Source organism: Pieris rapae, chromosome 12, assembly GCF_905147795.1.
Source record: "Pieris rapae chromosome 12, ilPieRapa1.1, whole genome shotgun sequence".
Taxonomy (NCBI): Eukaryota; Metazoa; Arthropoda; class Insecta; order Lepidoptera; family Pieridae; genus Pieris; species Pieris rapae.
In genome coordinates this window covers 6,869,713-6,882,234 of record NC_059520.1, presented here as the reverse complement: position 1 = coordinate 6,882,234, position 12,522 = coordinate 6,869,713, and the positions used below count along the sequence as shown (strand labels likewise).

Below are 12,522 nucleotides of genomic sequence, written 5' to 3'. Positions count from 1 at the left end.
TTTTAAATTATATATTATATAAATAATATTATTATTATTATTTATTATTTTTAGGTTGGTGAGCCAAATCCACCAACAGATGTCACTGTCAAAATTCGTATTGGACCCTTCCTGCCCGTTTATCAAATGTCTGCTCAATCTCACAATATTGACGTGTAAGTTTTAATCAAATATCCTATTTTGTTTTATTAGTCATGTTTGTAGTCACTTGAAAAAATATAGTGAGTACTACAAGGATTACATTAATTTTAAATTAATATAATTAATATTAATAAACAATCTCTGAGTGAAGAACTCCTACAAATTATTCTATTTGTCTCTCTGTCTGTCATCTTCGCTACTATTTTCCTATCACCTATATTCTTACACTGGATTCTTCTAAGATTTCGATATTTGTAAATATGTGAGGAACATGCATACTTACAATACAATAACAGACCTGTATAGTAATTTTATGCTTTTTTGGCTTCACATATAATTATAACTAGTGTATACAAATATTGTAAATTCTATTTTAAAAGAGTAAGTGTGGAATTTCTGCCCATTCTTCTCCACACGAAACTACCTTTTGGAAGGGGCAAATAGAATCATCTTTATATTTACTTAACGTTCAAAAGCCATTTTGGGGGGTTTGATTAGACTAAATGTTTTGATTTGACTCTTTAGCTGAACTTACCTACAAAGTCGATTAAAATTTGGGTTTTAATGTGTTTTATTATAAGTAACGTACATCTATAAAACTTTCTAAACATCTACTCTTCATTACTTCAATCTACTTCTTTTCAGGCACCAAGGACAAACCTTAAGAGGTCACCTAAAGTATATATATTAATATATATATATATATATATTTCATTATATTTCATTATGCTAACATACGATACGGTGCTTATTGCAGTGCTTATTAATTACATTTATTTGAGTGATCTCTTCGTGTTTGTCATGTTTGCCTATAAGTGCTTGTCACATTAAAAATAATATTCTGTGATTTTCTTAGCGATGTAACAGTGTGCCAAGCGTTGGCAAGCTTTTTATCAATTAATAAATTTAAAAAAATGTATTTTAGGTATACCGAACAAGACTACACCCAATTGAGCAACATGTACGCCCGAGATCGAACGGCACAGACATTCCTCTCTAACTACATGTACAATGACGTCGCAGTTATTACAATTAACCCGAACTCCACCGCTGTGTGGAATATTTCTCCGCCGGAATTGGATCGGCTTGAAAAAGAAGCGTTGTCAAGTAAGTCAAAATTGATAATAATAATTTTTTTGCAAGAATGTTTTACAAATATGTTTTGGTGGTGCAATCTATTCTGCCACACATAATATATGCATTATGTTACAACATAGAATAGGAGTTATAATTACATTGTGAGTGATATCATTATAGTTCAAGATACAGCTACAGGATGAGTGTTATTTCCTAACTAATTTGTTTGTATATTTATAATTGGGAGAATGTATATCTATCTACCTTTCAAAATTTGGCCTCTATTATTTTTAATTGATTTTTGGGGTGAAAAAATTTATTCACTTGTTTTTTTTTTTAATAAAATATTGTCAACGTCAATTTACATAAAGATGACTTTTTTTCTTATATGGGTACCTAGTTCATCTAATAATCATTACATCAAATAAGGGTTACCTGCTGTTAAAGATGATAAATTATTAAGTTTTGTGCGACGCTTTTAAGCGCATTGCGCATGCGTCGAATGTTAGTGTCTGCAAACTGAATAGATGCGGTATTTTTATTCTAATACAAAAAAAATACAATAACAATGCTATATAAAACTATTTATGTAAATATGTTTTTAACAGTGTTATTGTTAATTTGCATTTAACTTCATTAATAAATTGTTATAATTTTTATTACACCCCTCTACTTGTGAGTACATGAAAATGAAAAAACTAAAACAATTATTTTCTATTACAGATTCATCATTATTAGTCAAATTCACATACGTAATAACTCATCCGAGTAATAATCCACAAAATCCGCCAACAATCGAGAACAATCGTGAAGTTCCGCTTGACGCTTATGTGAACGGGAAGAAAAATCCCGAGAGAGATACATTTCTGCAGCTTCTGGCTGGAACAGCTCCTCCAGACCTTTGGTATATTTCTGTCTTATCTATGCCTTTTTATTTGTATATAAGATTTTTATAAACCATTTCAGAGTGACCAGAAACATACTTTCCCCTACTCCATAAATACGGAAATCTATCGCCAAGAGAATTTTTTATAAGATTGGCTTGGTAACGAGACTTTTAAGCCAAATATTACATTTCGTGCACTTATTTTGTAATTGCGTGTAATTTACTTGTTAATAAGAGGTTTACTTCATTTATATCCTCTTCGTATATTTAAACGTGTAAATAAATAGCGAAAAGATAACGTTTTAAGTCAATGAAAAATTAACATTTTATATTTACATGGTTTTATGAAAAAATATGTTTATTGTCTGCGATCTCGTCGTTACAGAAATGTAACTGAAAACTGTGTCTTTCAAGCCCGTATTCCAGAACATGACATTTAGTTTTAAGAGATGTCATGTCAGTTTTTCTATTCGAACATTGACATTGACAGTACTCTAATGGATATTGTTGAAATTTAAGGATGTGGTCCTAAGATGTTTTTATAGTTATCTTCAGTGATACTTCCTTATAAAAATATAATTATTGAAAGAGTTAATATTATCGTTTCAGGTTAAACGTTAAACTCTTGTTTCCGAAATTCGTGAAGGTGTTCAACAAGGGTACCTCAAAACCGGCTTTCCAATTGATGCCGGCTATTGGTGTTAATGGTATGTATATCTACTCACTATGGTCGTCCAATACTTAGATTTTATTTTTCACGGAGCAGAAGAGTGACTCAACGATCGCACCCAGGCATATTGATTAATATTAATATAAAATCTCTAACATGTCTATGATATTGCGTGGTGTTGCCATTCTGATAAAACAAATGACATTGTGTTTTCTTAATACTTCTTATCTCTCTGTATATCCCTCTATATTGTAATAAAATATATAAATGTAACGAAGAAAATCATTATGCGCATCATAGATTTCTTCAAGTAGCGATGTTATTTTTTTAGTATAGAATATCATAATGGAAAATAGTCTACCCAAGAATGTTCACGAGTCTACTTAAAACCACTTAACCCCCATCCACACTCTCCACGAGAGGAACCGGATGTAAGAGTGTGGAAGGTGCGCTCGTCTTTGAAATATTCATATATTTTCTGTATAAAATTTGACAGCACTTGAAAGTTGCATTTGATTGATGTTCTTGTCACCTTATGTGTAAAATAATAAACATGTTGTGATGATGTTAATAATAATATATTATTGATTTAAATTTAATAGTTTTAATTACTTCAATAAACGTACAAATTTTTCAGAGGTTGACGACGCAAGATATTATCGGAACGTGCAATTACGTTTGGAAAGAGACAGAAATACAAGTTACTGGAGGGTACATGAGTCTTGCGAGGACAGGGTATGTACGGTTCCTGGGTCAACGGGGTAATTAATGATGAAGGATTTTTATATAGAGGGAAATAATATCCTTCATCATACTTCACTACCTCACACTCACGTATAACAAAAAAATAATGCAATTTATTTATTTATATGTACATTCTAAAACAATGTGTATCCCTAAAAAATGTACAATGTACAGTCCTACAACATAAATATATACTCATGTTATAAAAAGGAATTATAGATATTGATAGGCTCCAAAAGTACTGGATCAAATTGAAATTTTTTTCACAATTAGAATCCTATTTATACCCAATAGAAAAATTTAAAAAAAGTTTGTGATTTGTATGAAAATTTTGCTAATGTGACCGTAGTGAAAAATATATCAATAAAAATCAGTAATTTTATTATCAATAAAAAAACATATGTGCAATTCACACATGGTAGAAGTGAAACCTTCAAAAACATTTTTTTTATTATTAATCATATATAAATTAATCATTTTCCATTATCTAAATGTGTGTGTTCTTTTAAAACAGTATATTTTAATGATAAATTTTAATTTATAAGTTTAATATAAATTTTTAATTTGGGAAAAACTAAAACATCGAAAGTTTGAAATTCGATCAAATGAAAAAGCGGCAGTAAAGAGAGGCTGTATAATGCCTGCTATCTCATTTTCTCCCACGTTAAATCATATGATGAATTGATGTTTCTGTCTCTCTTTACCGCTGCATCCGGTTTGAAATCACGACGATTCGAAAGAAGTTTATCTATCTCATTTTCTCCCACGTTAAATCATATGAATTAATGTTTCTGTCTCTTTTTACTGTCGCTTTTTCGTTGCATCCGGTTTGAAATCACAACGATTCTAAAGAAGTTTCACTTCAAAAAGTTTTATTATAGATAACATAAATATCTACAAAAGTCAATTTTTTATAAAATATTTAGTCGTGAAAAGCCGACCTCTGGTGTATTTTTATATTTCTGGGCTGTACAATTAAACCAACAACTCTGTAACGTTTGAAAATAACGATTAAAGTTTTTTTATAATTTCGATGTTGTTCTCAAGATATACAGTGAATCAGCTGAAATTACAATATATTCTTTACCTAGGTACTTAAATTATATACGTCCCTACTAGAAACGTGTATCATATATAAAAACCTTCTAAATTGAATTGTCAAAACATTGCCCAAGTGACCTAAGTCGGATTATACTCAAAAGCATAATCTCGGTTTAGTGATCGATAAATTTCTTTACCTACAACATTTTTCACACCTGTTTAAAAGTCTAACTCAAATATCTAATTCCTACAATGTCATTTAAACAAAAAGCTAATATATAATATAACTAACTCATAGGAATAAGTTTTTGGAGTTTCACCTCTGATGGGGATAATAATATCTATATTACTTTTCAGGATCCGCTGGCGTCAATACCAATGAACAATTGCGACATGCTCGTAATGTATACGTTTAACGACAAACTGTTTCCGGAGACACTCAACTTTATATCTGGTGGCGGGTGAGATATAATTGAATTATTTTTAGTTAAGATTTCGATTCGTACGTACAGAACTTGGGATATATGTACATTTAAAAATGTGTCAAATGTCTGATGATGAAGATGTTTTTCGTAGCTAGGCAAGTTTTACTGCCCATTCGAAGAAATTGGCAGTTTCTTTAGCAATCTTGATTTAAACAAGTACGTTACAGATTGACTGGCTGTTTTTTAGGCTTTGGATTACTTACGTACTAATAAGACTCGTTCGTTAACATTTGTTCGATTACACGTTGGTAATATTGTAAATATAAAAATTATAAATATATTAAAAATTCTTCAGCAATCTTCTGTGAAAATTAAGTTGAAATGTAAAAATATTCAGCTCCCAAAAAAAACGATTAAACGTATAGCAATTAATAAACGCCGTATATATTAAAGTTACTTTTTATATTAATATTAGCTGCCTTTGCGAACATCGTTTCGCTTTTTTCGTTCTTACTACCCTACTTTTTAAGTAGTTACATACCAACATATAGAACATATAGCTATGCTACCAAATCGAGACTAATCTCTTTTTAAGTATATAAACTCTTGTTTACGGTTCACCATGCAATTTTATTAATTATATAAGAGTACATCAGAGTTCAATTAATAAATAATGAAAAAATACTTGTATCGGAAAATCATCGACATTTTCGCTTAGCAACATATTATATTGTATTCATTTTTATTTATATAGATTTTAAGTTTTGTGATCACGTGATTATTATTTTCAGTATAATCGGTTTATACACAACATTCGTGTTTCTCGCGTCACGAGTGCTTCGAGGCTTCTTCTCTGGCATCTACACAAAGATTATGTTCGACGATCTGCCCAACGTCGATAGAGTGTTGCAACTCTGCCTGGATATATATCTGGTAAGATTTGGGAACTATAAAATATTCATTCAAATATTTATTTATGTTATCTCCTAATCTAATTTAGGGCCAAGTATTACGTATGCACTATTGCGTCTACAGTAATAATTGAATTTTTTTACACTTACCAAATAAATTAATAAAGCAAACCAGCAAAACCAATAAAGCATATATTACCCAAATATTGTCTATGCTTTAAAATGTAATGTGTTTTTGAGGATAACTGTATGTATTAGGTTAATGCACTATTATTTTTGAGAGCATTGCTTGCTTACTTTTGCTGACAAGAGGACGGGGGGTATAAATTGCAGCAAATGGATGATTAAAAGTAAAAGATTTCAACAAGAGAAAAAAATTTAAAGGACAATTTATATGCATAATTTTAAATATGTAATTAAATTTATGTTTATGTTCCTACTAAATCAACTTGACTAGAATTATAATTCCCAGTACTTATGTTTGCAAAATTATGTGCATAAAATTATTTTTGAAGCACATTGACCACGCCAAAATTTTGCGGATAGCAACATAAATATCTACTTTACCTCACAAAAACATTAATACTACTTATATTTTAATAATAATAATAAACATATAAATATCGTTTCACATAATTTTAGGTGCGTGAAGCTCTCGAATTGACATTAGAAGAGGATCTATTCGCCAAACTGGTCTTCCTATATCGGTCGCCGGAGACCATGATTAAATGGAGTCGACCACGAGAAGAAGACAGCCAAGAACAAAGAGCTCTACCAGCTCCGAACTGAAATTCTTAGTAAGAATTCGTCAGTATAAGAAATATTTAAACCTAAAAACTGAATCAGTCTTATGCACTATCTAAAGTACTCAGTGGTATGTTTATCTCTTTCAGTCTACGCTAGAATAAAAAGAGACAGATATAGTTGAAATTGTGTTTTATATATCTCTATTAACACGGTTTATTTCTACTCAATAAGAGTAAGCCAAAATAGAAGGGTTTCCTCTAGAAACTTCGCCTTGACTTTTATATGTTTTTACTAAAATAATAAAATACATAGTTTAAACCAATTATACAAAGCTTAGCCCATGTCATATACATGTTTAGCACATTGATACAATTCACGCATTGAGTTTTTCATGTATACACAAAAAAAAATTGTATAATTATTGCATTTAATAGTACAATATATTTATTTTTAGTTTCTAAGAAAGATTTGTAAGAAAATGATCTATAACAAAATAAACTACACAAGAAAAAAATGTAAAATTGATTACTTATGATTTTGGAAATTTACCGTTTTTTGTTTTTGTTATCGTTGTAAATCGATATTTGGTGCTTCAATGTTTATCTAGTGTTTTGAATAATTTCACCTCAATATATAGTACTTAATGTTTTGACTCTATCAAAGAACAAGCTCTCTGCCTATAAGTGTTTTTACCTATCTGCTGTATTTTTGACCGGGACAGTTACGAAATATACAAACTACCAAAACTGGTCGTATTAGTACATGAAATATGATTTTTTTTAATTGAAGTGAGAACTGAACCGTCATAGTTCTCTACACAAATAGTATGTATGGATGCTTAGGAATTTAAAAATGTTTTTTAAAATCACGTAATTTTAATTAGATCCATCGTGATAGTTGTTTTAGTACTTACATATCTATAAAAAAAGTATCCTATTCAACCTAGCTGTACTATTTACTTAATGCTAGTTTTAATCGATTGTAAATAATTATACATGTTGGATTCTCATTGAAATTTATTGAATGAATTGCGCTAATAGCACACAAGCTTTATAAATTATGAATTCAATACAATCCTTTACCTCAGTTCTATGTTTTGTCTGTTGTAAATGTAGTTAATGAAAGTGCAATTAAAATAATGTTCATTTTTATATCTGTTGTATTTAAGCTGCATTTAATGTTGTGGTTTAATAATAAAGACATATAAAATGTTATAAAATAATTTTATTTATTCAATCAATACAATTATAAAGTCTTAGACTACGCATTGTTAATTAACTACCATAAGCCTCGGCGCAATATTCATAGACATCAATTCTTGGAATAATAATTTCGCGGCATATGGTAGTCTTACTTGTGAAATCTGGGTTTTGTTTTTACACCCTTTACATTCAAAAGTGTTATTTCTAAGATTTGCAATAGCTATGAGACCGCAGAAGTTGCAGACGTGGATTCTGTATGGATCAGATACCTCAAATAGTCTCTCTCGTAAGAATTGCGCTGCGCCGTGAGCGATTTGGCAATCACGCTCCATTTCTCCAAAACGGAGACCGCCATCCCTTGCTCTACCCTCCATAGGTTGTCTAACCAAAATCTGCACGGGTCCTCTAGCTCGTGAATGTATTTTGTCATCCACCATGTGCTTAAGACGCTGGTAATATGTGGGCCCCAAGAACACTTGAGCATTTATCTTTCTTCCAGTGTGTCCATTGTACATTACTTCATTACCACGAAGATGATAGCCGTATTCTTGCAATAAAGATGAAATTTTCTGCACATTTACCGCGTCGTTAAAGGGAGTTGCGTCACCGATTTCGCCTTTGTTCGATGATACTTTCCCTTGAATGCATTCAATCAAGTGACCAATTGTCATACGAGATGGGATAGCGTGCGGATTGATGATAATGTCAGGTGTTAATCCTTCACAAGTGAAAGGCATGTCTTCTTGTCTGTATTGAATTCCACATGTTCCCTTTTGCCCGTGGCGAGAGGCGAACTTATCGCCAATTTGTGGAATGCGTACTGAACGTACTCTAATTTTGCAGAATTTATAACCTTCACTGTTCAATGTCAACATGACTTGATCGACGATACCAGTTTCACTATTACGCAAAAACGTCGATGCATCTCTTTTTGAGAAACGTTTTGTTGTTCCCTCAAGTTCATCATCATTTTCCGGTAAAGTAATAGTTTTTCCAATCACCACATCATCTCCTGATACTCTTATACCTGGAGCTATAATACCATCTTCGTCCAGCTTGTCATACAGGGCATTTCTCATTCCTTGACATGTTTGTCTAGTTGGCTTTTCAAACTGTTCTTCCTGATCACCAATCCTCTTAGACTCAGAGTCTTTGTAAGATCTATAAAATACTGATCTAAAGAATCCTCTTTCAACAGCAGAAGCATTCAAAATGACACTGTCTTCCTGATTGTATCCTGTGTAGCACAAAATAGCAACAATAGAATTGATTCCAGCCGGTAATTCACGGAAACGCAAGTACTCCATAGATCTTGTTGTGACCAGTGGTTTGTGTGGATAATACAATACATGAGCTAAGGTGTCCATTCTTACGTGGAAATTGGTAATATACACTCCCATAGCTTGTTTACCCATAGCACTCTGGTATGTATTTCTGGGGCTTTGATTGTGATCAGGGAAAGGAATAATTGATGCACAAACTCCTAATATCATAGCTGGATGGATTTCACAATGGGTATAAGTTGTACAGTAAGCATATTCTTTAACTTGAGCTAAATCATCAGGGCTCATAGCAATCATTACTGTCTCCTCTTCTAAAGTATCAATATATTCCACAACACCACTTGCAACTAAATTTTGCCAACCATAGTTATTGTAATCTCTTTCCTTCAATTGATCAATATGTTTTTTCTTAAGCAAAAGGGCTCCATTTTCAACAATCAATAATGGACGACAAATTCTTCCTGCATCAGTATAAATTCTTATCTCTCTGTCACGAATATCACGAATCATACTGACTTCAGATACAATTATGTCCATTTGACGTCTCAATTTTCTCAAAGTAGCCATTAATTGTTCTGGGTCTCTATGTATTCCTACCCAACACCCATTCACAAATATTTTTGTAGCATCTGCAATAGCTGAAGGTGCTATTTCTTCCAAATTCTCCATAGACCACTCCTCCAAGAACTCCAAAATTGGTGATGGCTGACTTCCAACAGAAATATAGGCCATAAGTGCCAAGTTCTTTACAAGACCTACAGCTGCGCCTTCTGGTGTTTCAGCAGGGCATATCATTCCCCAAAGTGTATTGTGAAGTTGTCGAGGCTTAGCTAATTTGCCATCACGTCCAATAGGTGAGTTAACTCTTCGCAAATGTGATAATGTTGATGCAAATGTCAACCGGTTTAACACTTGTGAAACACCAGCTCTGGCCTGATGAGCTTTCTTTTGGTCACCCCAGTTACCAGTAGCAAGAGAGTACCTTAAACCATCTGTGATAATTTTTGTTTTAATAGCTAATTCAAGATTAAAGTCTTTGCCTTTATCAATAAATTTCTGTGCATACATCCTTACTTCCTTAAGTAAATTCTTAAATAATCCACGAAACAGAAAAGCTAATAATGGTCCAGCTAAATCCAACCTTTTATTTCCATAATGATCCCTGTCATCTAGTTCTCTGCGCCCCAAAGCAGCTAGAAGTAACCTATGTACCATGTAGCCCAAGAAATAAGCTTTTTTAGTTTCACAAAAATCTGAAACACCAACATGAGGCAACATTTCCTTTTGCAAAATTTCTCTTGCATATTTTATACGCCTTTCTTTTGTCACACCAGGCCTTGCTCCTCTAGCTCCAATAAAGTTTAGAGCCACATTCTGTTCTTGAATAACAAATGCCTCATCTAGTGAGGGTTTTACCATTTCCATCATTTCAGGATCATCAAAGTCATAAATAATATGTTCTAAAATATCTCTGTCAGCTACAAAACCAAGAGCTCTAAATACAATCATAATAGGAATCTCTTGTTTAATGTAAGGAACAATGGCAACAATTCTTTGACCAATAGCTGACTTTTTTATGCTTTGTCCACCGCGGGCCATCATATTAACCCAAAGGGTAGATGTTGGTCTAGAACTATGTTCCAAACAAGAACGAATTTCAGTTTTGTAAGCATACTTTCCATCCTTCATACTGAAAACATATACTGTATTTGTTGCCATCTTTTCTTGAGCAATCAACACCTTTTCAGAGCCATTTATAATAAAATAACCACCAGGATCCAGAGGACACTCATTCAATTCTGTTAAATCTCTGTCAGTAAGATTGCTAAGCAAACAGTAAGTGGATCTCAACATAATGGGAATTTTCCCAATAAAAGTTTTTTGATGCTGTGTTTCAATAGGATCTTCATTTTCTTTAACAATTGTTTTAGTTATGTCGACATATAAAGGCGCAGAGTAAGTTAAATTACGTAAACGTGCTTCGTTGGGCATCATTGGTGATGGCGCACCATCTTTTTCCCAGTGTGTTGGCTTAGATAAATAAATTTGGTCAAATTTCAAATGATATTTAGGAGGAATTTCTATTTCACCAGAAGAATGTTGTGCTTCAGCCTGGAGTTCAATAGGAGGAGAATCTTCAACAATTCTTTGTACAGACATTTGTATGAACTCGTCGAAACTGTCCAGTTGCTGCCTTACTAGACCCTTTTCATCGAAATATGCGTTAATAACTATCCAGCAAGCTTCCTGCCACAATTCCGATGATATTTCTTCCACATCTTCCTCTTCATACTGATCTTCTTCTGTATCATACATCTTGGGTTTTGAGAAGTAACTTCAAGGAAGCTATGTGCTCTTGAAAACGTTATTATACTTAAGAAAATACTTATTTCCTTTGCATTAGCTTATTAATTATAAAATATAATCATTTATTAATAGAATAAAGAAAAAATTACAGCTGCGCGTTGTAAGTGCGACATTCACTAAATAGTCAACATGGCGGAATCACGAATGCTGAATGCTGATTGACAATTGTTTGATTGATGAATTTACAGAGTACAGACTAACATCAGCGTTTGCCGTTTTGTAACCTACTCCCGTAGACGGACTATGGTATAGACCAGGCATCAGCGTACAGCGTATGAGATTATAGCGAATATTATAATCCAACTATTTACAAAGGACACATAGTGTGGCAACTGCCAACTACCTGACGTTGATACTTCTATACATACTCTATCTACGTTCCAAACATATTTTTCAGTGCAAACCAACTAAATTGCGAATCATGTTACCAATGTCAGGTAATTATAATATTCGCTATCTCACACGCTGTAAGCTGATGCCTGGTCTATACCATAGTTCGTCTACGATCTACGCCTACTCCATACCGCAAATATCGACAGATGTTTATTTATTTATTTATGAAGTCTACAACATCATACATATTACTAAATCCACTGATAATTTTATAAAATCTTATATCTAATATGTACGACAATACATGTAAACATAAGTTATGCTAAAAATAGGAATTAAAAAAAAATATACAATTAAAAACATAAACAAGATAAGATAATTACACAATATATAGATGATATATGTCACATAATATATAGATGATAGCAAAAGTGACAGGCTTCCTCTAAAAATGTCACTTTTGCTAGTATGCTAGTGTGGCAATACTAAAAATATTGTACAGTGGCATCAGAATTACACTGCTTTCAAATCTGAATCATAAACCTTTTTATCTGCTGTATATTAAGCATGTTCCTTCAATATTTAGTATTAATTCAGCTTCTTCTTATTTTAAATAATAAATTCAAGTGGGCAATTATACCGCCAATTCCCGATCCCATCCTCTGTAACTTTCAATAGCTATACCGAAATCCATA

General features: G+C 32.3%; 2 protein-coding genes across 13 annotated transcripts in view; one reads left to right on the top strand and one right to left on the bottom strand.

Moving 5' to 3' along the window:
• The window catches only part of LOC111002442 (piezo-type mechanosensitive ion channel component), a 50,888-nt gene extending 43,471 nt beyond the window's left edge, over positions 1-7,417 (top strand). For 10 of the 12 annotated variants that reach the window (XM_022272633.2, XM_022272639.2, XM_022272626.2 and 7 more), the window contains 8 exons: positions 55-155; positions 1,067-1,248; positions 1,942-2,122; positions 2,714-2,811; positions 3,412-3,509; positions 4,917-5,020; positions 5,776-5,917; positions 6,538-7,417. In XM_022272633.2, the coding sequence (XP_022128325.2) occupies positions 55-155; positions 1,067-1,248; positions 1,942-2,122; positions 2,714-2,811; positions 3,412-3,509; positions 4,917-5,020; positions 5,776-5,917; positions 6,538-6,684 (1,053 nt within the window). In that variant the 3' untranslated portion in view covers positions 6,685-7,417. The remainder of the gene's footprint in view (positions 1-54; positions 156-1,066; positions 1,249-1,941; positions 2,123-2,713; positions 2,812-3,411; positions 3,510-4,916; positions 5,021-5,775; positions 5,918-6,537) is intronic. The other 2 variants (XM_045630300.1, XM_022272609.2) reach the window with 2 other exon arrangements.
• Positions 7,418-7,848: 431 nt separating this feature from the next.
• On the bottom strand, positions 7,849-11,655 carry LOC111002501 (DNA-directed RNA polymerase II subunit RPB2). The gene has a single exon (XM_022272662.2). It carries the CDS (start codon positions 11,441-11,443, stop codon positions 7,913-7,915), a length of 3,531 nt encoding a protein of 1,176 aa, XP_022128354.1. The 5' UTR covers positions 11,444-11,655; the 3' UTR covers positions 7,849-7,912.
• Between the last annotated feature and the right edge of the window lie 867 nt (positions 11,656-12,522).